At 47.5% G+C, this 27,059-nt stretch overlaps 2 protein-coding genes and 1 long non-coding RNA gene across 6 annotated transcripts in view; 2 read left to right on the forward strand and 1 right to left on the reverse strand.

The window, feature by feature from the left end:
- The first annotated feature begins 1,883 nt into the window (after positions 1 to 1,883).
- Positions 1,884 to 6,005, forward strand: fxyd2 (FXYD domain containing ion transport regulator 2). The gene is made up of 6 exons (XM_062960759.1): positions 1,884 to 2,079; positions 2,243 to 2,281; positions 2,451 to 2,525; positions 4,455 to 4,491; positions 5,763 to 5,797; positions 5,885 to 6,005. The coding sequence occupies exons 1-5, from the start codon at positions 2,070 to 2,072 to the stop codon at positions 5,788 to 5,790; spliced, it is 189 nt and encodes a 62-aa protein (XP_062816829.1). The 5' UTR covers positions 1,884 to 2,069; the 3' UTR covers positions 5,791 to 5,797; positions 5,885 to 6,005.
- Positions 6,006 to 13,022: 7,017 nt separating this feature from the next.
- LOC134293530 (uncharacterized) lies at positions 13,023 to 20,295 on the reverse strand. Of its 2 annotated transcripts, none has more exons than XR_010000473.1 (3): positions 19,998 to 20,295; positions 16,293 to 16,564; positions 13,023 to 14,987 (listed from the first exon to the last, which is right to left on the reverse strand). It is a non-coding gene; the product is annotated as an uncharacterized LOC134293530 (long non-coding RNA). The 2 variants fall into 2 exon arrangements; XR_010000474.1 differs by lacking the exon at positions 19,998 to 20,295 and adding an exon at positions 17,465 to 17,607.
- Positions 19,393 to 27,059, forward strand: part of dscaml1 (DS cell adhesion molecule like 1) — a 94,639-nt gene continuing 86,972 nt past the window's right edge. Inside the window, exon 1 of one of the 3 annotated variants that reach the window (XM_062961358.1) lies at positions 19,393 to 19,733. In XM_062961358.1, the coding sequence (XP_062817428.1) occupies positions 19,535 to 19,733 (199 nt within the window). In that variant the 5' untranslated portion in view covers positions 19,393 to 19,534. The remainder of the gene's footprint in view (positions 19,734 to 27,059) is intronic. The other 2 variants (XM_062961356.1, XM_062961357.1) reach the window with 2 other exon arrangements.

Genomic DNA, 27,059 nt, shown 5'->3' on the forward strand with positions numbered 1-27,059 from the left:
ATAAATAAAGTTTTATTATTTATTTATTTATTTATTTATTTATTTATTTATTATTACATCATTTCTACCCCGGGACATGAGAGAAGCCTCCCACAAGGATGGTAAAAACATCAAAACATCCGGGCAATGTCCCCTGGGCAACGTCCTTGCAGACGGCCAATTCTCTCACTCCAGAAGCAACTCCGGTTGCTCCTGACACGAAAAAAAAAAATTCTACCCCGCCCTTCTCACCCATCAGGGGACTCAGGGCGGCTTACAATACAACCATATACATCAGAAAAACAGTTTACATCAAATTTAAAAATCTTTCAAATTTAAAAATTAAAATTAAAATATACATTAAAAACAGCATAATTGTACATTTAAATAAACATATTAGAGTCTAATTAGAGTTTTAATTGATATGGTACTGTTTTATTGTGTTGTCGAAGGCTTTCATGGCCGGGATCACAGGGTTGTTATATGTATCCTGGGCTGTCTGGCCATGTTCTAGAAGTATTCTTTCCTGACGTTTCGCCCACATCTATGGCAGGCATCCTCAGAAGTTGTGAGGCATGGATAAACTGTTTTATTGTTTATTGATATGTCGTTTTATTGAATGTGTTTTGGGCAATGTAGTTTGCCGACTGTTGTAAGCCGCCCTGAGTCCTGCCGGGTGAGAAGGGCGGGTAAAAATGATGTAAATAAATAAATGAATAAATGAGTGAGTGTGTGAGTGAGAGACTGAGTGAGTATGGGTGAGTGCGTGGGCATGTGTGAGTGTGATCATGAGAGTGAGAATGAGAGTGTGAGCGAGTGTGTGATAGTGAGAGAGTGAGGGTGGGTGCATGGGCATGTGAGTGCATGAGAGTGAGCATGTGAGAGTGTGAGTGAGAATGAGTGAGAGTGTGCATGGGCATGTGAGTGCATGCGAGTGAGAATGAGTGAGTGAGAGTGTGCGTGGGCATATGAGTGTGCGTGAGGGTGAGTATGTGAGAATGAGTCAGAGACTGAGTGAGTATATGGGTGAGTGCGTGGGCATGTTTGAGTGTGATCATGTGAGTGAGAATGAGAGTGTGAGTGAGTGTGAAAGTGAGTGCGTGAGGGTGCGTGCGTTGGCATGTTGAGTGCATGAGAGTGAGCGTGTGAGAGTGTGAGTGAGAAGGAGTGAGTGTGAGTGAGAGTTAGCAAGAGTCCAAGTGCATGTGGCCATGTGTATGAGCATGTTGAGTGTGAGTGGGAATGAGAGTGTGAGAGAGTATGAAAGTGAGAAAGTGAGTATGAGTGTGTGGGCCTGTGAGTGTGTGTGGTTTGGCAAGGACCCCAATAATGCTGCTGAGAGCCCTAGAGAGAGAGCAGTGGGATGGAGCCCTTCTTTGCAGCCGTGTTGAAGCTCCAACATGTGTTTTTCGGCTCAAAGCCTTGGCAAAGGGCTCTTGTTGACATGTTGAGGCCTGCTGGACATCACGGCACCCCTGGTGACCACCACGGGAGGACTTCTATCTCCCACACCAGAAATGACTTGCGGTTTCTCAAGTTCCAAGCAGACAGAGTGCATGGCTTTTGCAAGAAACAAATCCCACCTGGAGAGACCTCTGAGCAGCTCCGAGAAGGCACAACGAGGTATGAGGCCACTCTCTCCTCCAGGTGATGAGAGTGAGTGAACCCTCAGGGATGTGGCTTCTACCTGCAGGCCTTTCATCTCTGCCAAGACAGTCACCTGGCGAAGGCGGGGGAGAGGCACCTGTGGGAGGTGTGTGTCCCCGCTCCCCCCAGTGCTGCCTCCTCCTCCTCCTCCCCCCCCCCACACCTGGCCCCACCTGCGGCCCCCTTCCCACCTGGCCTCACCTGGAAAGTCTCCCGAGAGGCCTCTTGGGAGGGAAAGGGAGAGAAAGGGAGGTTTGGCAGGAGCGGCCGCCTCGCCTTGTGACCGAGCTAAAGATTACAGAGGGGCGGTTAATGTTTAATTGGGGGGGAGCCCACCTCCCTCCCCTCCGAAGGACTACCCTCCTGCTCTCCATCCCTGAAGGACGGCCAGAGAAAGAGAGGCCGAGAGAGAAGAGAAGGAGGAGGAGAGGCAGCAAGCAGCCATGGCAGACGGTGAGAAGATCCCCTTCCCCACAGGAAAGCAGCCCCAGGCCTGGGGGAGAGGGACTCCGAGGGCAAGGGAGGGGAATGGGGGGTGGGCCTCTCCCTCTTTCCTTCCTTCTTTCTCCTAGTGTGGGCCTGACCCCCTTTCCCTCTGCTCTTCTCCTTTCTGCAGAAAAGTTTCCCGAGGCAGAGGTGGACCGGTTCTCTTATGGTGAGGAGAGGGGCTCACCATGGGGGGAGGCAGGGGGGGGGGGTAAGGGAAGGAGGGGCTACTCAAGTGCCTTGCACACTCACCCTAAGTAACCCTGGGCCTTTCTGCCCCACTTCCTAATCTTCCTATGGGCAGAACTAACCCCCTTCCCATTCCTTTCTCCTTTGAGATTATGAGACTATCCGCCGCGGAGGCCTGATCTTTGCCGTGGTCGCCTTCATGATCGGACTGGTCATCATCCTCAGTAAGTATCATCTTTTTTTTGGAGGGGGGGATGGGGATGGGAGATAGCTCCTGGGAGACCCTCCAAGTGGAGGAGAGAGAGAGAGAGACTGATAAGTCTGAGGATGCCTGCCATAGGTGTGGGCGAAACGTCAGGAGAGAATACGGTTGTTGTATGTCTTTCGGGCTGTGTGGCCATGTTCCAGAAGTATTCTCTCCTGACGTTTCGTCCACATCTATGGCAGGCATCCTGGAGAAACTAGGCAAGGAAGGTACAGTAGAGTCGCACTTATCCAACATAAAAGGGGCTGGCAGAATGTTGGATAAGCGAATATGTTGGATAATAAGGAGGGATTAAGGAAAAGCCTATTAAACATCAAATTAGGTTATGATTTTACAAATTAAGCACCAAAACATCATGTTATGCAACAAATTTGATAGAAAAAGTAGTTCAATAGACAGTAATGTTATGTAGTAATTACTTCATTTATGAATTTAGCACCAAAATATCACGATGTATTGGAAACATTAACTATAAAAATGCGTTGGATAATCCAGAATGTTGGATAAGTGAGACTCTACTGTGTATATATATATATATATATATATATACTAGCTGTGCCCAGCCACGCGTTGCTGTGGCAAAGTATGGTGGTATGGGAAATAAAGTATTGAGGAATTGGTGGTAGTTAAGGTAAAGGGTCCCCTGGGCTGAGTGGGTTGCTAGGAGACCAAGTGAGTGGAGCTTTGCCTTCTAACTGGCAGCAATTGGATAAAAACAATTATTCCTCTCCCTCTAATTAGGACTTTATTTTTCTTTTCTTTTTGTTGTATCAACCTAGAGGCATGGATGAGGGGTTGTGATGTCAATTTTCGAGGTTGTGTGGTGTTTACTTTTGTTGTTTTGTCCGCTGCCGTGATGCCATCACTCTTTTATATATATAGATGGAGAGTCCTTGGCCAGTTGAAAGCCAGCGCTAATGTTTCAGTTAATCACCCTAATTAGCATTGGAAAGGTTTGTCTCTTGCCTGCGGAGCATCCTTTGTTCAGAGTCATTAGCCGTCCTTGGGGCTCCTCTGCCCTCAGAGTGTTGCTTCTTATTTACTGTTCTGATTTTTGAGGTTTTTTTTAATACCGGTAGCCAGATTTTGTTCATTTTCATGGTTTCCTCCTTTCTGTTGAAGTTGTCCACATGCTTGTGGATTTCAGGAGAGAATACTTCTAGAACATGGCCAGACAGCCCGGAAAAAATTCCACCTTGGAGGCCGACTCTGGACCACTCGCAATGCCCTTGTGATTTCACCTTCCCAGCCTCAGGCCCTCCCTTTTAGCAAAGGAGGGGGGTAGAGTGGCCGCCTTCATTACCTGGCCCGGTGGGGAAATTCCAGCCCTCCTTCCCCTTGGCCCAGTGGAACTTTCCAGGCAGGACTGGCGCCGGGGTTGTTGGGACAAAGACATTGACCCCCCTCCTGCCATTGATTTGCAAGGGATCTTTCAGGAATCAGCCATCCACACCCTTTGCAATTTGGCTGGATCTTCTTTCTATCTCGGTGGAAAGTTCCAGCTCGAAATCCTGAGCAGCAGCTGCAACATTAAGCCCTCTTTTGCAAGAGAATTAGGAAACTTTGGGGCGATTTTGCTGCACTAGACATGGGTCAACTTGATCCGTCCAGGTGTTTTGGACTGCAACTCCCACCATTCCTAACAGCCTCAGGCCCTTTCCTTTTGCCCCTCAGCCGCTTAAGCGGCTGAGGGGCAAAAGGAAGGGGCCTGAGGCTGTTAGGAATGGTGGGAGTTGGAGTCCAAAACACCTGTTGGGAATACTGAAGTTTCCCCAAGGGAAAGTCAGGCTCATCTTAAGCAGGGCTGGACTGGATGACCTTATGGGGTCCCTTCAAACTCTAGGATTCGATGCTTTTATGATTCTCTGACTCCTGTCTCTGGTTCCAGGTCGGCGTTTCCGCTGCGGACGGAAGAGGAGGCAGCGGTGGGTACAATATAATAATAATAATAATAATAATAATAATAATAATAATAATAATAATAATACATCACACAGTCCTCGACACTTGGGAAGTGTTCGACTTGTGATTTTGTGAAACGAAATCCAGCATGTCTATCTTGTTTGCTGTATCATACAGTAATAATAATGATAATAATGATAATAATAATAATAATAATAATAATAATAATAATAATAATAATAATAATACATCACACAGTTCTAGACACTTGGGAAGTGTTCGACTTGTGATTTTGTGATACGAAATCCAGCGTATCTATCTTGTTTGCTGTATCATACAGTAATAATAATAATAATAATAATAATAATAATAATACATCACACAGTCCTAGACACTTGGGAAGTGTTCGACTTGTGATGTTGTGATACGAAATCCAGCATGTCTATCTTGTTTGCTGTATCATACAATAATAATAATAATAATAATAATAATAATAATAATAATAATAATAATAATAATACATCACACAGTCCTAGACACTTGGGAAGTGTTCGACTTGTGATGTTGTGATACGAAATCTAGCATGTCTATCTTGTTTGCTGTATCATACAGTAATAATAATAATAATAATAATAATAATAATAATAATAATAATACATCACACAGTTCTAGACACTTGGGAAGTGTTCGACTTGTGATGTTGTGATACGAAAGCCAGCATGTCTATCTTGTTTGCTGTATCATACAATAATAATAATAATAATAATAATAATAATAATAATAATAATAATAATAATACATCACACAGTCCTAGACACTTGGGAAGTGTTCGACTTGTGATTTTGTGAAACGAAATCCAGCGTATCTATCTTGTTTGCTGTATCATACAATAATAATAATAATAATAATAATAATAATAATAATAATAATAATAATAATAATAATAACAATAATTACATCACACAGTCCTAGACACTTGGGAAGTGTTCGACTTGTGATTTTGTGAAACGAAATCCAGCATATCTATCTAGTTTGCTGTGTCATAAAATAAAATAATAATAATAATAATATACATCACACAGTCCTAGACACTTGGGAAGTGTTTGACTTGTGATTTTGTGAAACGAAATCCAGCATGTCTATCTTGTTTGCTGTATCATACAATAATAATAATAATAATAATAATAATAATAATAATAATAATAATAATAATGTCCCCCTTATGCATAAGGGATGGGGCATTCAAGGGAAATTAACTTGGGGTGGGGTCCTCATTTTTCTCCCTCTTTTCCAGGCAAACGGAGGAGGAAGAGGAAGCCTGAGCTGTAGGTAAGGAAGGTCTGAGGAAGAGGTTGAGAAGATCTTCACGGTGTGGCTTGTGAAGACCCCACACCCACTCCTCTTTCCCCGTTGCAGGACCCCCTTCTTCCAGACCTTCCAGCCTCAAACCATGGATGGACACCGCTGCCCGAGCTCTTCTTTGGGCCACCAGCTCCTCTGCTTAAATAATAAAAAAAAATGCCTCCACCAAAGGAAACTTTTGTTGTGTTTGTTGTGGTCACTTGCAAAGGTCAAGGCTGCTCCTTGGGCTCTTTCCTTGCCTCCTGCTCAAGCCAGATCCATTATGAGCCGTGATGTGTGCCTCCTTCTTCATTATTTTATTTACAAAACACTGAGACTTTCTGGGTTGCAGTGAGGTTTCCATTCTGTCTGGCCATGTTCCCAGAGGCACTCTCTCCTGATGTTTCACCCGCATCTGTGGCAGGTATCCTCAGGTTGTGAGGTTTGTTGTAAACAAGAAAAGTTATACACACACACACACACACACACACACACACACACACATATATATACAGTAGAGTCTCACTTATCCAACACTCGCTTATCCAACATTCTGGATTATCCAACGCATTTTTGTAGCCAATGTTTTCAATATATCGTGATATTATGGTGCTACATTCATAAATACAGTAATTACTACATAGCATTACTGCGTATTGAACTACTTTTTCTGTCAAATTTGTTGTATAACATGATGTTTTGGTGCTTAATTTGTAAAATCATAATCTAATTTGATGTTTAATAGGCTTTTCCTTAATCCCTCCTTATTATCCAACATATTCGCTTATCCAATGTTCTGCCGGCCCGTTTATGTTGGATAAGTGAGACTCTACTGTATATATATAGGTAAAGGTTTCCCCTGATGTTAAGTTACTAATAATATTGCAATATAGTCATATAATATAATATATTGTATGTATATATACTTGTAAACTGCCCTGAGTCCCCTTTGGGGTGAGAAGGGCAGGATATAAATGTCGCATATATATATCCAGTCGTGTCCGATTCTGGGGGTTGGTGCTCATCTCCATTTCTAAGCCGAAGAGCCGGCGTTGTCCGTAGACACCTCCAAGGTCATGTGGCCGGCATGACTGCATGGAGCGCCGTTACCTTCCCGCCGGAGTGGTACCTATTGATCTACTCACATTGGCATGTTTTCGAACTGCTAGGTTGGCAGGAGCTGGAGCTAATAGCGGGCACTCATTCTGCTCCCGGGGTTTGAACCTGGGACCTTTCGGTCTGCAAGTTCAGCAGTATTAAAAAACTCAAGAATCAGAACAGTAATTACCAACACTAAATAAACAGGGTCATTTCAGGCAGGAAATAATCAAGGCCAGCTAACACCTCCCGACAAAGGATTCCCCACCCAGGCAGGAAGCAGCCAGGCTTTGAAACTGCAAAGCCATTCAATTCCAATCAAGGTGGCCAATTGCAATACACTTGCTTCAAACAGACAAAGCGTTGTTTCCACCACCCTGGACATTATTCTACAGGACGATGAATACATAGATAGATAGATACATAGACGCACACACATGCATACATACACTCAAACACACACACACACATATATATCTGTATGTGTGTATATATGTGTGTGTGTGTGTGTATATATCTATATATATAATAAAAGTGAAATCGGAGTATGTATCAGCGTTTTGATTGGCCTGGCGGAATATGTGCTCGCGATTTGATTGGCCGCCACTATCCCAGGCCACTGAGACCAACAGGAATGACGGATCTGCACCAAACTTGGCCCACTTCATCCCCACGATGCACTTTATGACCTGCTGCCATTTGGGGGAGGATGGACCACAGATGATGGGATTTGCAGTACTTTCAAACACTTGAACTCCCACAGACTACTGCAATGCCCACCAATGATGGAAATGGACCAAACTTGGCACACAGAACTCCCGTCGACCCCTTTACATCCTGATGTATATTGGGGCAGGATGGACCAAGGATGATGGAATTTGCAGTACCTTCCCTCACTTCTTGAGACCACAGCAACTGCCACAAATCACACAACTGAACCAAACCAGGCACACAGATCCCAAATGACACACTTCACATGCTGCAGCAGTTTGACGGAGGGTGGACCAAGGATTATGGGATTTGCAGTACATTCATCCAATTCACCTCCCACAAACCACGGTGATGCCCATGAATGACAAAACTGTATCAAACTTGACACGCAGGTGCAGGGTAGCCCACTTTACATCCTGGTGCAGTTTGGGGGAAGAGGGACCGTGGATGAGGGGACTTACAATATCTTCACTCACTTCCTGGGACTACTGTGACCCCCACCAATGACTGATCAAGACCAAACTTGGCACATAGAGCCACCATGGCCCACTCTACATCTTGGTGAGATTTGAAAGAGCTTGGACCTTGGATGATGGGACTTGCAGTATATTCATTCACTTCCTGAGACCACTGTCACCCCCATCAATGTCTCATCAAGACCAAACTTCAAATAGAGAACACCCATGACTCACTCTACACCCAGGTGCAGTTTGGAGGACGATGGACCATGGACGATGGGACTTACAATACCTTCACTCACTTCCTGAGAGCACCGCGACCCACACAAATGACTGATCAAGACCAAACATGGTACATGGAGCCCTCATGACCTATTCTACATACTGGCTCTGTTTGGAGGGGGGTGGACACTGGACGATGGGTCTTGCATATGGGAGTTGGAGCTCACCCGCACCCACTGAACCCAGCTGACATTGGATATAGGCTACACTTGGAACACAGGCAAACAATGCCTTTCTCAAATGACCCGGGCATCGCCGGGTCTCCAAGCTAGTATATATATATATATGGATGGATATATAGCAGTTAGCTCCAGCTTCTGCCAACCTAGCAGTTCAAAAACATGCCAATGTGAGTAGATCAATAGGTACTGCTCCGGCGGGAAGGTAACGGTGCTCCATGCAGTCATGCCGGCCACATGACATTGGAGGTGTCTACGGACAACGCCGGCTCTTGGGCTTAGAAATGGAGTCTCCAAGCTAGTATATATATATATATATATGGATGGATATATAGCAGTTAGCTCCAGCTTCTGCCAACCTAGCAGTTCAAAAACATGCCAATGTGAGTAGATCAATAGCTACTGCTCCGGCGGGAAGGTAACGGTGCTCCATGCAGTCATGCCGGCCACATGACATTGGAGGTGTCTACGGACAACGCCGGCTCTTGGGCTTAGAAATGGAGTCTCCAAGCTAGTATATATATATATATATGGATGGATATATAGCAGTTAGCTCCAGCTTCTGCCAACCTAGCAGTTCAAAAACATGCCAATGTGAGTAGATCAATAGGTACTGCTCCGGCGGGAAGGTAACGGTGCTCCATGCAGTCATGCCGGCCACATGACATTGGAGGTGTCTACGGACAACGCCGGCTCTTGGGCTTAGAAATGGAGATGAGCATCTACCCCCAGAGTCGATCACGACTGGACTTAATGTCATGGGAAACCTTTATTTTTTCTATTTATCTCTATCTATCTATCTATCTATCTATCTATCTATCTATCTATCTATCCCACTTGCCTCCTATCCAACGGACCTCACAACCTCTCAGGATGCCTGCCATAGATGTGGGTGAAACATCAGGAGAGAATGCTTCTGGAACATGGCCAGACAGCCTGGAAAACTCACAGCAACCCAGTGATTCTGGCTATTTTTTTTTCGTGTCAGGAGCAATCGGAGTTGCTTCTGGAGTGAGAGAATTGGCCGTCTGCAAGGACGTTGCCCTGGGGACATTGCCCGGATATTTGGATGTTTTACCATCCTTGTGGGAGGCTTCTCTCATGTCCCCGCATGGAGCTGGAGCTGAAAGAGGGAGCTCATCCGCGCTCTCCCCGGGTGGGATTCGAACCCTGCAGCCTTCAGGTCAGCAACCCAACCTTCAAGTAACGAGGCTTTTATCCCCTAGGCCACCGGAGGCTCCTATTCCGGCTATGAAAGCCTTGGACAACACACGGAGTCCCTCTCTTTGGGCATCAGCTCCTCTGCCAAGCTCAGAAGGGAAAAGGCCTCCCAGAGGCTCTCCCTGCAGCCTCCTCACCTGTGGGGTGGAGTGAGTGAGTGAGTGAGTGTTGTGTTGTGTTGTGCACACCTGGCTGGAGGATGGGCCAATGTTTACCAGCCTAGATACAGGTAGAGAGAGGCAGGGAGGGCATGTGGCCGCCAGAGGGCAGCCTGCGCCCACCTTTGGGCCTGCTCCATTCTTCGAGAAGGAAAGGAGTAAAGAAGGAAAGTTCCATGTGTTGTCGATTTTCCAGGCTGTATGGAAAGTATTCTCTAGAAGTATTCTCTCCTGACATTTCGCCCTAACAAGCAAAACATGTTCGTTTTTCCAATGAAAGAAAGTTCCTTCCAGCTCTGTGGCCAAAGGGGGTCACCTGGCCAAAGGGGGCCTCTCACCTGTCCATGGCTGTCTGGTGGCCTGAGGTTGTTAGGAATGGTGGGAGTTGAAGCTTGTTTCCTGCTGCCCTGGAGACTAGGACGCAATGGAACAACGGCTTCAAACGACAGGAAAGGAAGGAGATTCCACCTGAACATGAGGAAGAACTTCCTGACTGTGTGAGAGATGTTCAGCTGTGGAACTCTCTGCTGCAGAGTGTGGTGGAGGCTCCTTCTTTGGAGGCTTTGAAGCAGAGGCTGAATGGCCATCTATCAGGGATGTTTTGAACACAATTTTCTTGGCAGAATGGGGTTGGAATGGATGGCCACGAGGTCTCTTCCTGACTGTGAAATTGTGTTTTGAACACAATTTTCTTGGCAGAATGGGGTTGGAATGGATGGCCATGAAAGAGAGAGAGCTGTTCAGCAGTGGAACTCTCTGCTGCAGAGTGTGGTGAAGGTTCCTTCTTTGGAGGCTTTGGAACAGAGGTTGGATGGCTATCTGTCAGGGATGTTTTGAACACAATTTTCTTGGCAGAATGGGGTTGGAATGGATGGCCCACCATGTCTCTTGAAGCAGAGGCTGAATGGCCATCTGTTGGGGGTGCTTTGAATGCGATTTTCCTGCTTCTTGGCAGAATGGGGTTGGGCTGGATGGCCCATCAGGTCTCTTCCTGACTGTGAAAGAGTGAGAGATGTTCAGCAGTGGAACTCTCTGCCGCGGAGTGTGGTGGAGGCTCCTTCTTTGGAGGCTTTGAAGCAGAGGCTGAATGGCCATCTGTCAGGAGTGCTTTGAATGGAATTTTCCTGCTTCTTGGCAAAATAGGGTTGGACTGGATGGCCCACCAGATCTCTTCCTGACTGTGAAAGAGAGAGAGCTGTTCAGCAGTGGAACTCTCTGCCGCAGAGTGTGGTAGAGGCTCCTTCTTTGAGGCTTTGGAACAGAGGCTGGATGGTTATCTGTCAGGGATGTTTTGAACACAATTTTCTTGGCAGAATGGGGTTGGAATGGATGGCCCACCAGATCTCTTCCTGACTGTGAAAGAGAGAGAGCTGTTCAGCAGTGGAACTCTCTGCCGCAGAGTGTGGTAGAGGCTCCTTCTTTGAGGCTTTGGAACAGAGGCTGGATGGTTATCTGTCAGGGATGTTTTGAACACAATTTTCTTGGCAGAATGGGGTTGGAATGGATGGCCCACCAGATCTCTTCCTGACTGTGAAAGAGAGAGAGCTGTTCAGCAGTGGAACTCTCTGCCGCAGAGTGTGGTAGAGGCTCCTTCTTTGAGGCTTTGGAACAGAGGCTGGATGGTTATCTGTCAGGGATGTTTTGAACACAATTTTCTTGGCAGAATGGGGTTGGAATGGATGGCCCACCAGATCTCTTCCTGACTGTGAAAGAGAGAGAGCTGTTCAGCAGTGGAACTCTCTGCCGCAGAGTGTGGTAGAGGCTCCTTCTTTGGAGGCTTTGATACAGAGGTTGGATGGCCATCTATCAGGGATGTTTTGAACACAATTTTCTTGGCAGAATGGGGTTGGAATGGATGGCCACGAGGTGTCTCCCAACTCTAGGATTCTATGATTCTATGAGACGGCGGGGCTTTGCCACTCCACTGGCGTGGATGAAATGCGGTCACAGCGCCATGCTTACGGGAGCGTGGAGACGGCGCCTGCGATGACGGAGCCCCCGGAGAAGCAAGGAGCGGGTCACCCTAGGAGCCCCCTCCCCGGCCCTTTCCTCTCGCAACGAAGCCCCTAAGAAGCTTAAGCGGGGCGACTTCCAGGTGATCCACCCGCCCTGCCATTGTTCCAGGCTTTGGCACGAGACAGTGGCGTCTGCACCCCCGTCCCACTCAGCCGCCAGGCCTTGGCAAACGCGGGAATAATTGGTCAATTCCGAGCGTATTCCCGACTTCCGTAAATTAAATGCAGCTTTTTGTTTTTCTTGGAAGGAAATAATTAATCCCTTGCCCTCCTGAGGAGAGACCATCTGCCCCTGCCTCCTGCCTCTGTTGAAAGAGAGAACGAAGAGAAGGAGAGAAGGAAGGAAAGAAGGAGTGTGTGCATCATCGCAGAAAAGCGGATAGCGGCAGCGCCAGCACCAGAGCCATGTTTCCCTCTCTGCGCGTGCCAGCCTATTGTGTGCATGTGCTCCATTTCACGCAGAGACGCACACCTCAAACGCCTCCGAGCTCTCTTTCGGACCGGGGTGCTCACCCCCTGCCCCATTTGCAGCCACAATTCACAGGGAACATGGCTTTACTTTATTCTCGGAAGCACAACGTTGCTTTCCAAAACATGGTTGACCATGAAAACTGGCATGGTCTGAGGACGGATGGATGGATGGATGGATGGAGGAGGGAAGCCAAGCCAGACCTTCTGCTTCTAGGAGAAGCTCAGAGCTGGGAAAGGGCCTATGATTCTACAACTCCAAGAACTTCTTGGTGCTTTCTTGTTGATCCACTTTCAAGTCAACTCTGTGTCCGTCTCTCTCCAAGGAAGGCCTTCTTTGCAAGGTTTCAGAGCAGAGGCTAAGGAATGACCGGGCTGTGGCGCAGGCTGGTGAGCAGCCTGCTGCAATAAATCACTCTGACCATGAGGTCGTGAGTTTGAGGCCAGTCTGTGGTGGGGTGAGCACCCATCAATTAAAAATTAAAAATAGCCCCTGCTCATTGCTGACCTACCGTGTTTCCCTGAAAATAAGACAGTGTCTTATATTAATTTTTGCTCCCAAAGAGGCTATAGGTCTTATTTTCAGGGGATGTCTTATTTTCCCATGAAGAAGAGAGCTCACATTTATTGTTGAACAAAACAATGAACATTTATTATATACAGTACAGTAGTTGTCATCATAAACCAGCATAACTAGACAAACTGTGAATCCTATCAAGAATTTCTTGTTACTAGCAATATTTCCATGTACAACACTTTATGGTACATACATTTACCGATCCTGCATGCTCTGGGGTTCTGTTTGATGGACATGCTTCCAAACAAAAACTTTGCTAGGTCTTACTTTTGGTGGAGGCCTTATATTTAGCAATTCAGCAAAACTTCTACTAGGTCTTATTTTCTGGGGATGTCTTATTTTAGGGGAAACAGGGTAGCAACCCGAAAGATAGTTGCATCTATCACGTAGGAAATTTAGGTACCACTTATAAAAGTGGGGAGGCAAGTTTAACTAATTTACAACGTTGGAATGAGGAAGTGCCATCACAGTGGATGATGAAGCAGCTGCTCCCCCCTGTGGCCAGAATCGAACATCCCCTTAGGAGAAGGTTAAATTGCCTCTGCGTCTGTCTGCCTCTGTCTTGATTGTATGTGCTTATGGGCATTGAATATTTGCCCTATATGTATATAATGTGGTCCGCCCTGAGTCCCCTTCGGGGTGAGAAAGAAGGGCAGAATATAAATACTGTAAATAAATAAATAAATAAATGTCTGACTCTGGGGGTTGGTGCTTATCTCCATTTCTAAGCCGAAGAGCCGGCGTTGTCTGTAGACACCTCCAAGGTCATGACTGCATGGAGTGCCGTTACCTTCCCGCCGGAGCGGTACCTATTGATCTACTCACACTGGCATGTTTTCGAACTGCTAGGTTGGCAGAAGCTGGAACTAACAGCAGGTGCTCACTCCGCTCCCGGGATTTGAACCTGGGACCTTTCGGTCTGCAAGTTCAGCAGCTCAGTGCTTTTAACATATTTGCCACCGGGGCTCCTCAATGGATGCAAAGAGACCAACAAAACAAATGTGTGGCCAAGGGGAAGGCCAACGGTGCCAGAGAGGCCAGGCCCAGCCAGGTGCGGCCTCCCCGACCCACCCGCCAGGCCCACCACCGCCTCCGCACCAGGCCGCGCAGCCACACGCCTGCCTGCGAGGAGCCCAGCTGTCTGTGTTTTTAATTAGCGGATCTCCTGGAACCGCAGGACCCCTGGGGCCGGTGCAGGCGGCATGTGACTGGGATGCTGCTGCCGCTGCTGCCGCTTCTGCTGCAACAACCGCTCCCTCCGCTGCTCCCGTCTCTTTCCAAGCGCCGGACATAAGAGGGTCCAACCTCCACCCCAAAGCAGCCCCCACCCCAATGCCCCTTTATGTTGTGAAGGATGAGCACCCCTGGATCTTCTCAAACACCAAAGGCAGAGCTGCCTGGCCGTTGCCTTGGGCTGTCACACGGCTGCAAGACACAGCCCGCTCCTTTGCACTGATGGGTTTGCAATTTGCTTTCCTCTGAGACTGAGATGCGGCCCTTCTCATTTGAATGGCGGCGTCGGCTGCTGCCATTTTGCCTAGGAAAGTAGTGCATCATTTATTATAAAGCAAGGCAGGAGGACAAGGAGCTTGGGAAGAAGAAACAACGTGAATTCTCTTCCTGGGAGACCCTGGAGAAGAAGGTCAAGGGAGAAAGGAGTGCCCTATACGCATAATGATGGGGAGGGGGTGTTGGATATCACCCTGGACTACTCAAATCTAAATGTAGTCAGATAGATGATAGAGTTAGATTTTTTTTTCCGTGTCAGGAGCAACTGGCGTTGCTTCTGGAGTGAGAGAATTGGCCGTCTGCAAGGACGTTGCCCAGGGGACATTGCCCGGATGTTTTGATGTTTTACCATCCTTGTGGGAGGCTTCTCTCATGTCCCCGCATGGAGCTGGAGCTGATAGAGGGAGCTCATCCGCACTCTTCGGGATTCGAACCTGGCAGCCTTCAGATCAGCAACCCAATCTTCAAGTCACGAGGCTTTTATCCCCTAGGCCACCGGAGGCTGGATAACAAGGAGAGATTAAGGAAAAGCCTATTCAACATCAAATTAGGTTATGATTTTACAAATTAAGCACCAAAACATCATGTGATACAACACATTTGACAGAAAAAGTAGTTCAGTACGCAGTAATGCTATGTAGGAATTACTGTATTTACGAATTTAGCACCAAAATATCATGATGTATTGAAAACATTGACTACAAAAATGCGTTGGATAATCCAGAACGTTGGATAAGCGAATGTTGGATAAGTGAGACTCTACTGTAGTAGAAATGTGAGTCTTCAGGGACACTAACTTCTCATTGGTCAGAATGTCTTTTATGGCCCCAATAAACTGGACCACGGGGTGGGAACCATTTTGGTTCAGTCTTCTCCCTTTGTTCTTCAAGCTAACAACACCATCTTGCAAGATGTGACTATCTAGCTGTTTGTTATTTTTCCTTTCTTATTTTTCCTTAGAAACCAGTCTAGACTAGACTAGACAGCTCCCAAGCCTTTCTATCTGCAATGGAGTTCTTTTTACCTGAATAAATGCTTTTTGAACTTTTACTGAGACTCTGCACTCCATTGCAATCCTAAATAGACAAAGGCTTCTCTTTGCTGATTGCGTGTAAGTAGCTGCTGCATTTGAAAGTTTACTTTTGCTACTCTGCTACATTTTTGGTGGAATCTTCCCCAGAGAGGGTTAAATTGAGTCTAACCACTCAGAGATGACCACAACACGGGGCAGCTCTTGGACCCCAATCCCTCCAGGAATCCCCTCCCCACAAGTTGCCCTCCTTCGGGGGCTTTCCTGACAAGCGCAAGAGGGCAGGGGTCAGGCGGAGAGAGTCATTAGCCCGGAATTGACCAGCGTGTGTATCCCTGTCCTCCTCCCGTTCACCGCAGAACACTTTGTGCCCAATTATAGTAAATCAAAGATGAGTTTGTTAAGGGCAGCGGAGGCTGTTGCCCTGGGGAAGGGACCAACGCAACATAAATCAAGGCACAACATGCCCTTTCCAGCCGTTCCTGCCTCAGACCAAAGAGGTTCTGCTGCCCTTCGGCCTCTTGAGCCAGAAGTGACCATCTCTGCCAAGCAAATTGAGAGGCTCCTTTCTGCCAGGCTGTGCCATGGACACCATTTGAGTGATTATATCGCTTCTGTTTATGTGATTGTTTTAGTCAATTGTTATGTGTTTTTTGTATTCTTATAGTGTTTTCAGTGTTTTATTAAACAATGTTTTATGCTGATTTTATATTGGAAACCGCCCTGAGTCCCTTTCGGGAGAGAGGGTGGTATACAAATAAACTTTTACTTACTTACTTACTTACTTACTTCCCTTTCCTCCCTCTTCTGAGGGTCCAGCTTCTCCTTCCCAAAGTGCCATGGGCCCAACAGGCACGCTGCCCAAATGACCACGTGGGAGCCATTGATCGGAGGCCGGCCGCAGCCACATGTCCAGCTAGGAGCCGGACACTCGCTGCCCTTGCCCACTTCCAAACTTTTCCACTTGAGAGCCTTCACGGTCACGACACTTTTCTTTCAGCCTCTTGTTGATGGTGCGTTGGAGTCTGATTTACTCCTACCGTGTTTCCCTGAAAATAAGGGAATATTATATTAATATTATATATTATTGTTATATATTAGGAGCCCCGGTGGCAAAGTGTGTTAAAGCACTGAGCTGCTTTAAATCCCGGGAGCGGAATGAGCTCCCACTGTTAGCTCCAGCTCCTGCTAAGCTATCGGTTTGAAAACATGCAAATGTGAGTAGATGAATAGGTACTGCTTCTGGGGGAAGGCAATGGCGCTCCTTGAGGGGCACCAGAAGTGAGACCCCGCCCCGTTTCCTCCCCCATTGTCTTCCATGGGGCAGAGGGAGCGGGATGGGGGAGGGATTCCTCTCAGGTTGCCAGGCCTGACCCAGTAATCTTCTCAGACCAAATCTTTCCTGTCGCATCAAGAGATTGGCAGTGTCAGGCCACCCGGGCACAGAGACAAGGAGAGGGGGTGTGCGTGTGCCTTTTTCTCTCCAGGCCGGAGAAGAAGAAGAAAATTGATTTTAACTGTGAATGTTAAATACTGTTCTGTTTAGTTCTGTTTTAATATTTGCATCCTTGTATATTTTCAATTGTGTGGTCCTACGTTTAACTTAAGCCGCTCTGAGAGATGAAGAGATAACGAATCACAATAATAATAATAGCAACAAAAGATAAGGAAGCAGGTCCCCCCCCTCTCTATACACACACACACACACACACACACACACACACACACACCTGGACACTTAAGTTTGGGCCCCTGAAAGGTGCATCCGCCCAGAGGAAAGCTTCTGTTCTCCCCTTAAGACCCAATGGATGCTAAGAAGTCGGGCCAGGAATAATAATAATAATAATAATAATAATAATAATAATAATAATAATATTATTCTTGTACCTCGCCTCTATCTCCCTGCAGGGACTCAGGGCGGCTTACAAATGCAAAACAAGTATACATACATGAAACATCAAATTGCCTTCAAGAGGAGGGGGGTGGTCCCAAAGAGGGTGAAACTCCCTTGCAGAGAGGACCCTAGGGTCCAGTTTAGGGACCCTTCTCTCCTTCCTTCCTTCCTTCCTTCTTTCTCTCCTTCCTCCCTTGTATACTCCTCTCCTTCCTTCTCTTCTTTCCTTCCTTCCTTTCCTCCCTCCTTTCTTGCTTACTTTTTTCCTTGCATGCTGCTTTCCTTCCTTCCTTCTCACCCTCCTTCTCTCCATCCTTCCTTCTTTTCTTTTCTCTCCTCCCTCCCTTCTCCCCTCCCTCCCTTCTTTTCTTCCTCCCTTCTCTCCTTCCTACCTCCCTCTTTCCCTGCCTCTTCCTCCCTCCCTCCCGCTTCTTCCTTCTTTTCTTCCTCCCTCACTTTCTCTTCTTCCTCCCTCCCTCCTTCTTTCCCTCCCTCTTCCTTCCTCCCTTCCTTTTTTCCTTCCTATTGTTATCCCTCCTTCTTTCCTTCCCTTCCTTTCTTTTCTTCTCTCCTTCCTTTCTCTTCTTCCTCCCTCCCTCCCACCCTTCTCTCCTCCCTCTCTCCTTCTTTTCTTCCTCCCTTCCTCTTCCTTCTTTCCCTTCCTTCCTTCCTTCCTTCCTTCCTTTCCCTGCTTCATCCTTCCCTCCCTTCTCTCCTTCCTTCCTCCCTTCTTTTCTTCCTTCCTATCCTTTCTTCTTCTCCTTCTTCCCTCCCTATCCCTTCCTTCCTCCCTTCCTCCCTTCCTTTTTTCCTTCCTATTGTTATCCCTCCTTCTTTCCTTCCCTTCCTTTCTTCTCTCCTTCCTTTCTCTTCTTCCTCCCTCCCTCCCTCCCTCCCACCCTTCTCTCCTCCCTCTCTCCTTCTTTTCTTCCTCCCTTCCTCTTCCTTCTTTCCCTTCCTTCCTTCCTTCCTTTCCCTGCTTCCTCCTTCCCTCCCTTCTCTCCTTCCTTCCTCCCTTCTTTTCTTCCTTCCTATCCCTTCTTCTTCTCCTTCTTCCCTCCCTATCCCTTCCTTCCTTCCTTCCTCCCTTCCTTTTTTCCTTCCTATTGTTATCCCTCCTTCTTTCCTTCCCTTCCTTTCTTTTCTTCTCTCCTTCCTTTCTCTTCTTCCTCCCTCCCTCCCACCCTTCTCTCCTCCCTCTCTCCTTCTTTTCTTCCTCCCTTCCTCTTCCTTCTTTCCCTTCCTTCCTTCCTTCCTTCCTTCCTTCCTTTCCCTGCTTCCTCCTTCCCTCCCTTCTCTCCTTCCTTCCTCCCTTCTTTTCTTCCTTCCTATCCTTTCTTCTTCTCCTTCTTCCCTCCCTATCCCTTCCTTCCTTCCTTCCTCCCTTCCTTTTTTCCTTCCTATTGTTATCCCTCCTTCTTTCCTTCCCTTCCTTTCTCTTCTTCCTCCCTCCCTCCCTCCCTCCCACCCTTCTCTCCTCCCTCTCTCCTTCTTTTCTTCCTCCCTTCCTCTTCCTTCTTTCCCTTCCTTCCTTCCTTCCTTCCTTCCTTCCTTCCTTCCTTCCTTCCTTCCTTCCTTCCTTCCTTCCTTCCTTCCTTCCTTCCTTCCTTCCTTCCTTCCTATCCCTCCTTCCTCTTCTTCTTTTCTTCCTTCCTATCCCTTCTTCTTCTCCTTCCTTCCTTCCTTCCTTCCTTCCTTGAGGTTACTCTCTCTCTCTCTCTCTCTCTCTCTGGGCGTGGGGCGTGTCCACTGCCCAGGTGTCTCCGGGGCGGGGCCAGGTGCCGGACACCTGCTCCTCCTCCTCCTTGCCCTGTGCGTGTGTGTGTGTGTGTGCTGCCTCTCTCCTCCCCCTCCCTCCCTCCCTCCCTCCTTGTGCTGTGGGCGGGGCCCTCTTTCCCCCCTCCCTCCCCTCCTCTCTCTCTCTCTCTCTCTCCGTCTCTCTCTCTCTCTCTCTCCTTCTCTTCTTTCCTGCTGGCGCTGGGTCTCGGGCGGGCGGGCGGGCAGGAGGCTGGTGCCGGCGGGGCTTTGGGGCGGGGGGGTGAAGCTGGCGAGGGGTCCCGGCCCCCAGAGGCAGCGCCGGAGGGAGCGGAGGCGGAGGCAGGGCGCCGTCCCCGGGCTGGATGGCATGAGGCGGCTGCCCGCCCCGTCCCACGCCGGACCCCCGAGGAAGAAGGAGAAGAAGCAGGAGGAGACCACGGAGAAGGAGACCCGGCAGGAGGAGGAGACCCGGGAGAAGGAGGGGGAGAGAGACCCCCCACCACGCCCCCGCCTGCCCCCCACGCCCTTCCTCCACATCCTCCTCCTCCTCACCTGCACCGCCGCAGGTAAGGCTCGCAACCGGGGTGCAGGGGGAGGTCGGCAAAGTTGAGCCTCGCAGGGGTTTTGGACTTCAACTCCCACCCTTCCGAACAGCCTCAGGCCCCTTCCTTTTGCCCCCCAGCCGCGTAAGCGGCTGGGGGGCAAAAGGAAGGGGCCTGAGGCTGTTCGGAAGGGTGGGAGTTGAAGTCCAAAACCCCTGCGAGGCCAAAGTTGTTCCAGTCCTAGGCATCCTTCCCATCCCGTCCCCGAAGTAACTTTCCCATCCTCACCTTTCTTTCCTTTCTTTCTCCATCTCTCTTTCTCTCTCTCATCCCCCCCCTTCTTCTTCTTCTTCTTCTTCTTCTTCATTCCCTTCTGCTGTGTTTGTGGCTGCCATTGCTCTCAGCCTGATTTGCCTGCATTTGCATCTCGGCTCAAAGCAAAAAGGGAGGAGGGAGGTAGAGAGAGGGTGGTGGGCACCCCAAAACAGCCCCCTCCACACGTTCATTCAATCCCATTCTGCCAAACCATCACCTTCATCATCCTCGTACTAGTAGATATAGTACTAGTATATGTACACGATGTATATATAGGAGGGAGAGAGGGATTTGTGCAGGGTGGGCACGCCGAAAAGATTGCCCCTCGGTTCATTGAATCCCCATCCGCAAAACCATCATCAGCATCATAGTACTAGTACATACATATACGTACATATATACATACACAGACATATATAGACATATACACATAGGACTCCACAATGTATATTTTGCACACTCTCGTTTCGTCCTGCTTGCATCCTGCTTTCAACTGCCCCCCATTGACTGGATCCCATTCTACAAAACCATCATCATTATCATAGGACTAATATATACACACACACATACATACACATAAATATACATAGGATTCCACAATGTATATTTTGCACACTCTCGTTTCGTCCTGCTTGCATCCTGCTTTCAACTGCCCCCATTGACTGGATCCCATTCTACAAAACCATCATCATCATCATAGGACTAATATATATATATATACACACACACATACATACACATAAATATACATAGGATTCCACAATGTATACTTTGCACACTCTTGTTTCGTCCTGCTTGCATCCTGCTTTAAACTGCCCCCCATTCACTGGATCCCATTCTACAAAACCATCATCATCATCATCGTCATAGTACATATATACATACATACATACACACACACACATATATATACATATACACATAGGACTCCACAATGTATATTTTGCACACTCTCGTTTCATCCTGCTTGCATCCTGCTTTGAACTGCCTCTCATTAATTGAATCCCATTCTACAAGACCATCATCATAGTACTAATATATATATATATATATATATATATATATGCATACACATACATACATACAAATACATAGGATCCTGCTTTGAATTGCCCCTCATTCACTGAATCCCATTCCGCAAAACCATCATCATAATCATATCATCATAGTACTTTATGCAGCATATATATATATATATATACACACACACACACACACATATACACATACATACATTTACATACATATATATATGACTCCACAAGGTATATTTTGTACACTCTTGTTTCGTCCTGCTTGCATTCTGCTTTGAATTGCCCCTCATTCACTGAATCCCATTCTACAAAACCATCACCATCATAGTACTAATATATATATATATATTTATACACACATACACATACATACATACATATATATAGGATTCCACAAGGTATATTTTGCACACTCTTGTTTCATCCTGCTATGAACTGCCCTCATTCACTGAATCCCATTCTACAAAACCATCATCATAATCAGTACTAATATATATATACACACACATACATACATATACATAGGACCCCACAATGTATATTTTGCACACTCTTATCCTTCTTTCATCCTGCTTTGAACTGCCCCCCATTAATTGAATCCCATTCCTCCAAACCATCATTATCATAGTACTAGTGACATACATATACATACATACATATGTATATATACACACACACGGGACTCCACAATGTATATTTTGCACACTCTCGCTTGCATCCTGCTTTGAACTGTATTTTGTTGTGAGATACTTGTTAGGTGTTGGTTTTTGTCCCTGTCAATGCATATGACCCTTGAAACATGGATTGATTCTCCTACTTGTAGGAATAGCAAAAACATCATCGTCCTCATCATCGTATTATAGGACTCCACAATGTATATTTTGCACACTTGCTTGCATCCTGCTTTGAACTGTGTTTTGTCCAGATGCTGGTTAGGTGTTGCTTCTGCCCATGTCAACGCTTATGACCCTTGGCGGAAGCACTGATACATTGATTGATTCTCCTACTTGTCCGTCCGCTCTGTCCTAAGGAGTCGAGAAACCCACCCACCCAAAAAAGGATAGAGAGCCTCCCTTGTGCTGCCTCTTTTTGGGAAGCCATGATTAGGGTGTTGAATGATTTCGAGGAGGTTTCTCTCTGTGTGTGTGTGTGTGTCTCTTTGTTAGAAAGTGCCGAAATGGAGGCAGAAGGGGCTGGGGGCTTCGCTCTCAGGAGCGAAAGACTGTCTGAAAGGAAGGAAGGAGATGGAGGGACGGAGGAGGCAAAAGAGGGCAGAAAGTTTGAGGAAAGGTCTCGCTCTCCAGTCAAGGTCCGGCCAAGGTCCAGCCGAGAGTCAGTAGGAGGCTGGACAGGGAGGGGAAGGGTCTTTTTTTTGGAAGGAAAAGAAAAGGGAGCTATTATTGTGATTATTAGGATTCACCAGCCGTCTATTATTGTGATGATTAGGATTGCGATGATTAAGATTAATTCTATTCTTCCCAAGCATTTCTGCTGACCTCTTCTCCAGAAACGCCACAGGCTGCTTCTGCTTTTGGGGAGGGGGCTGCTCCGGTCTCCCCGTGCCCACCTTCGGTCTCTCTGCCTCATTGTCCCATCTCTTGGTGCCCTCAAACCCTTCTCAGAAATGCACAGAATTTTTTCCAGCTCCTATCCCTTCCTTCTCTTCCATTTTGCTGTGTTTTGTTTGTCTGGGTCCTGGCGGGGAGGGTGCTTTGCCTTGTTCCAGGTGCCACCGTGCCACCCACCGCAGAGTGGCAGATTGGCAGATTGGGGGTGGGGTGGGGGTCCGTCCTCAGGGTCCATTGCCCAGGGTCGCTTCCAGCCCTGATGCCATCTGGGCCAGCGAGCGCCATGGTGCCCGGGCATTGGGGACGGATGATGTGCCGCCATGTTTCTCCTCTGCTTGGTGGGCAGGTGTCTTCATAGCATCCCCCCCCCCCACAAGTACCCAGTGCAACTCTTTCTTAAAGGGGGTGGTGAAGCCCCCCGACAGCTTGGCAATACGAATCAGTGCTGGCGGCTCTGGCTCTGCGATTCTCCCAACATGGCGGCCCATGCGCTCTGCAATGTGCGATGGGGAGGTGGCGAGGCATCCCTCTTGCACGCAGCGAGCAAGCCACAGCTTCCAAACTGGGGAGAACGTTTCAAAGACCCCCCAAGAAAAATGGGGGAAAAAAATTAAAATATTTCCTTGTGTTGTCAAAGGCTTTCATGGTCGGGATCACAGGGTTGTTGTATGTTTTCCGGGCTGTATGGCCATGTTCTGGAAGTCTAGAACATCCAACAACCCCAAAATATTTCCTTGCTTCCAAACCAACGTGTATTGGAATCTGCTTGTTTTTTCACCTCCCCGTCCTCGCTGATCCATTTGTGGCCAGTGGGAAGGACCCGTCTTCTTCCCTTCCCCAATTCCCACCCAAAACAGCACACCGTTTTCTCTCCTTTTGTGTATGTGGTTCCGTGGCCTTTGCGGCTGTTCTGCACAACACGCCATGGCGGTGATGCCCACCCCACCCCCACCCACCCCAATTCGCTTCCTCTGCTGAAGCCTTGCCTCAGGCGGATGTGCCACCTGGTCTGGGCAGAAAGGCTCAGGGGTCCCTCCGCTTTGCTCCGGATGGACGTGGGCAATGCTTTCAAGATTTTTTTTTGGGGGGGGGGGATTCTACGCTCAAGGGGGTGCCAATCTAAAAGGGTGCCAATGGGACGTTGCCCAAGACGGAGCTGCCCTCTTGGCCTGTGTTTCGAGGGGGCTGGGACCTGCAATACGCCAGGCAAAGCAGGTGGGCTTTCTCAAAGCGGAAATACCTTGATGAAGGTATAGGAGACCCTTAGGCGTGTCCTCCTCCCTCCCCTCAGCTGTTTCTCCTGTGTCTTGACAATCCTTAGAAGACAATGTTTCGCATGTTTGCATCCTCAAGGAAGCCCCCTCACCAAGGGCTGACAAATTTGTCCCTTACTCTCCCCATCTTGACTCTTAGGGCCTTGGCTTCTCCATCAACTGTCTACTTCTTGGCTAGTTTCAACTGGACAGCCTAGGTGTCCTCCTTTGGTAACCAGGGTAGCTGTGGAGGCAAATGGATTCCCCTTAATCCTTGTGATGGATGAGAATCCGGCCAAGGAATACAACAATGGGACCGGGATCCCCTCTCTGTTTATGTTGGCGGAGAATGTGGCTCTCATGGCCTCCTGCGTGGCCTCTGTCCTAGTTGAGGAGGCCAACTAGCAAGTAGCCTCAAGGACTCCTCTGGCATGTGTTCCTCAAAACTTTAGCTCAGTGGTTCCGAACCTTTGGACCTCCCATTGTTTTGGACCTCAACTCCCAGAAATCCCAGCCATCTTACCAGCTGTTAGGAATTGTGGAAGCTGAAGTCCAAAACACCTGGAGGACCAAAGGTTGGGAGGCTGGTTTAGGAGTCTTCTCAGTGGCTTTTGGTGGCCTCCTGCTGCTGAGTGTGGCTGTCATGATCCCTATCTCATGCCATCTCCGGACACAGAGTGCTGACACAGAACACATGGCCATGGGCCGAAAGGGAGGACAGGAATATGAACCAGCCATAAAACTCAATTGCCCTGAGGTGGGGGAAAGGGACTCTGGAATGTGGGAAGGGGCAACCTCCAGGCGCCAGAACTCTAAGAATGATTTATAACACTGTAGCTAGGGCCTATATAGATGGACAGTAGACTCTTGGATTCCGAACAATAAAGCCGTATGGTATCTTCACTCATTGCATGTCTTGGTGTATTCTTCCGAAGAAGACTACCCACAGCGACACAAATGAAGCTGAGAAGCCTTACAATTTGTTTGGGCCTATATACCGTGTTTCCCCGAAAATAAGACAGTGTCTTATATTAATTTTTGCTCCCAAAGATGTGCTAGGTCTTATTTTCAGGGGATGTCTTATTTTTCCATGAAGAAGAATTCACATTTATTGTTGAACAAAAAAAATGAACATTTATTATATACTGTACAGTAGTTGTCATCACAAATCAGCATAACCAGACAAACTGTGAATCCTATGAAGAATTTCTTGTTACTACCATTATTTCCATGCACAACTGGTATGTACATTTACCAATCCTGCATGCTCTGGTGTTCTGTTTGGCAGGCGCTGGGCATGCTTCCAAACAAAAACTTTACTAGATCTTACTTTCGGGGGAGGCCTTATATTTAGCAATTCAGCAAAACTTCTACTAGGTCTTATTTTTCGGGGATGTCTTATTTTCGGGGAAACAGGGTAGATGGGCAGTAGAGTAGACTCTTGTATTCCGAACAATAAAGCCGTATGGTATCTTCACTCATTGCATGTCTTGGTGTATTCTTCCGAAGAAGACTACCCACAGCAACACAAATGGAGCTGAGAAACCTTACAATTTGTTCAGGCCTATATAGATGGGCAGTAGAGTAGACCCTTGTATTCTGAACAATTAAGACGTATGGTATCTTCACTCATTGCGTGTCTTGGTGTATTCTTCTGAAGAAGACTACCCACAGCAACACAAATGGAGCTGAGAAGCCTTACAATTTGTTCAGGCCTATATAGATGGGCAGTAGAGTAGACTCTTGTATTCTGAACAATTAAGACGTATGGTATCTTCACTCATTGCGTGTCTTGGTGTATTCTTCTGAAGAAGACTACCCACAGCAACACAAATGGAGCTGAGAAGCCTTACAATTTGTTCAGGCCTATATAGATGGGCAGTAGAGTAGACTCTTGTATTCTGAACAATAAAGCCATATGGTATCTTCACTCATTGCGTGTCTTGGTGTATTCTTCCGAAGAAGACTACCCACAGCAACACAAATGGAGCTGAGAAGCCTTACAATTTGTTCGGAATCCAAGAGTTTACTCTACTGCCCATCTATATAGGCCCTAGATACAGTGTTACAAATCATTCTTAGAGTCCTGGCACCTGGAGGTTGCCCATTCTCACATTCCAGAGTCCCTTTCCCCCCACCTCAGGGCAATTGAGTTTTATGGCTGGTTCATATTCCTGTTGTGTCGGCCCATGGCCATGTGTCCTGTGTCAGCATTTTGTGTCTGGAGATGGCATGAGATGGGGAACATGACAGTGGCCCAGTCCACAGCCTCATACACACCTTGGCCCCACAGGAGAGTCCCTTGTGAGGAAGGCTTTGGTCTTTCTTGAAACCCAACTGGTGGATTTGGGTCACCAGAGCAGCCAAATGGGTTGGCTGTCCACGTCTCGTCACACCCACTTTAAAGGGAAAAGATTAAAGGGTAGACAATGGTTAGAGCAGTGGTGCTCAACTTCTTGGTCCCCAGATGTTTTTGGTCTACAACTCCCAGTTTATCAGCTGTTAGGATTTCTGGGAGTTGAAGGTGAAAAACATCTTGAGAACCACTGGGTTAGAGAGAGTGCTGACGGGAGCTGTTCCAAGGGTGAAGTTCTAAGGCCGCTTCCCAGAGAAAAGCTCTGGCACCTTGACCGTCAGGTTTGGTCAGGATTGAGGTGTCCAGGCCCTTCCCTTTGGTGTGCCCGAAGGAGAAGTCCAGTGCGGAAAGAAAGAAAGAAGGAAAGAAGTAAATATTATGGAGAGATGATGACAAAATGAATCTCTTTCCCGGACAAAGCCGAGGTATTAATATCTCAATGCCCGTAGGTTGCAATTTCCTACAATTTGAGAAGATTGCTCCGTGAGGACTCGGAGCGTGTGTTTTCCCCGGGCAGCGGGTCCCTCCTCCCTCCCCCCTCCCTCTCCGGACGAAGCCCCCTCCTCCCTCCATCGCAGTGGGTCGAAATTAATGCCTCCCGATATGTAGGTTACGGCCAAGGCTGGGCGACCAGATGCCAGGAGTGATTTCTGTTTTCAAAATATTGCGAAGGCTATTTCTGCGTTTTTTAATCTCTCTCCCCGGTGATTTGGAGGCAGTTTTATGAAACATGGAATTAGGGGATGGTGTTCACCGTTAAATGGTAAAGGAGATTAGATGGATTTAACTCTACGCGTCTGTCTCATAACTACTCCCAATCCCGT

The sequence above is a fragment of the Anolis carolinensis genome, unplaced genomic scaffold (assembly GCF_035594765.1).
Source record: "Anolis carolinensis isolate JA03-04 unplaced genomic scaffold, rAnoCar3.1.pri scaffold_8, whole genome shotgun sequence".
Taxonomy (NCBI): domain Eukaryota; kingdom Metazoa; phylum Chordata; class Lepidosauria; order Squamata; family Dactyloidae; genus Anolis; species Anolis carolinensis.

Excerpts from the sequence above, each read along its gene's own strand:
- fxyd2 (XM_062960759.1), top strand. Across the intron at positions 2,282-2,450 it reads GGTGGACCGGTTCTCTTATG|ATTATGAGACTATCCGCCGC; the intron begins GTGAGGAGAGGG and ends TTCTCCTTTGAG. Across the intron at positions 2,526-4,454 it reads CGGACTGGTCATCATCCTCA|GTCGGCGTTTCCGCTGCGGA; the intron begins GTAAGTATCATC and ends CTCTGGTTCCAG.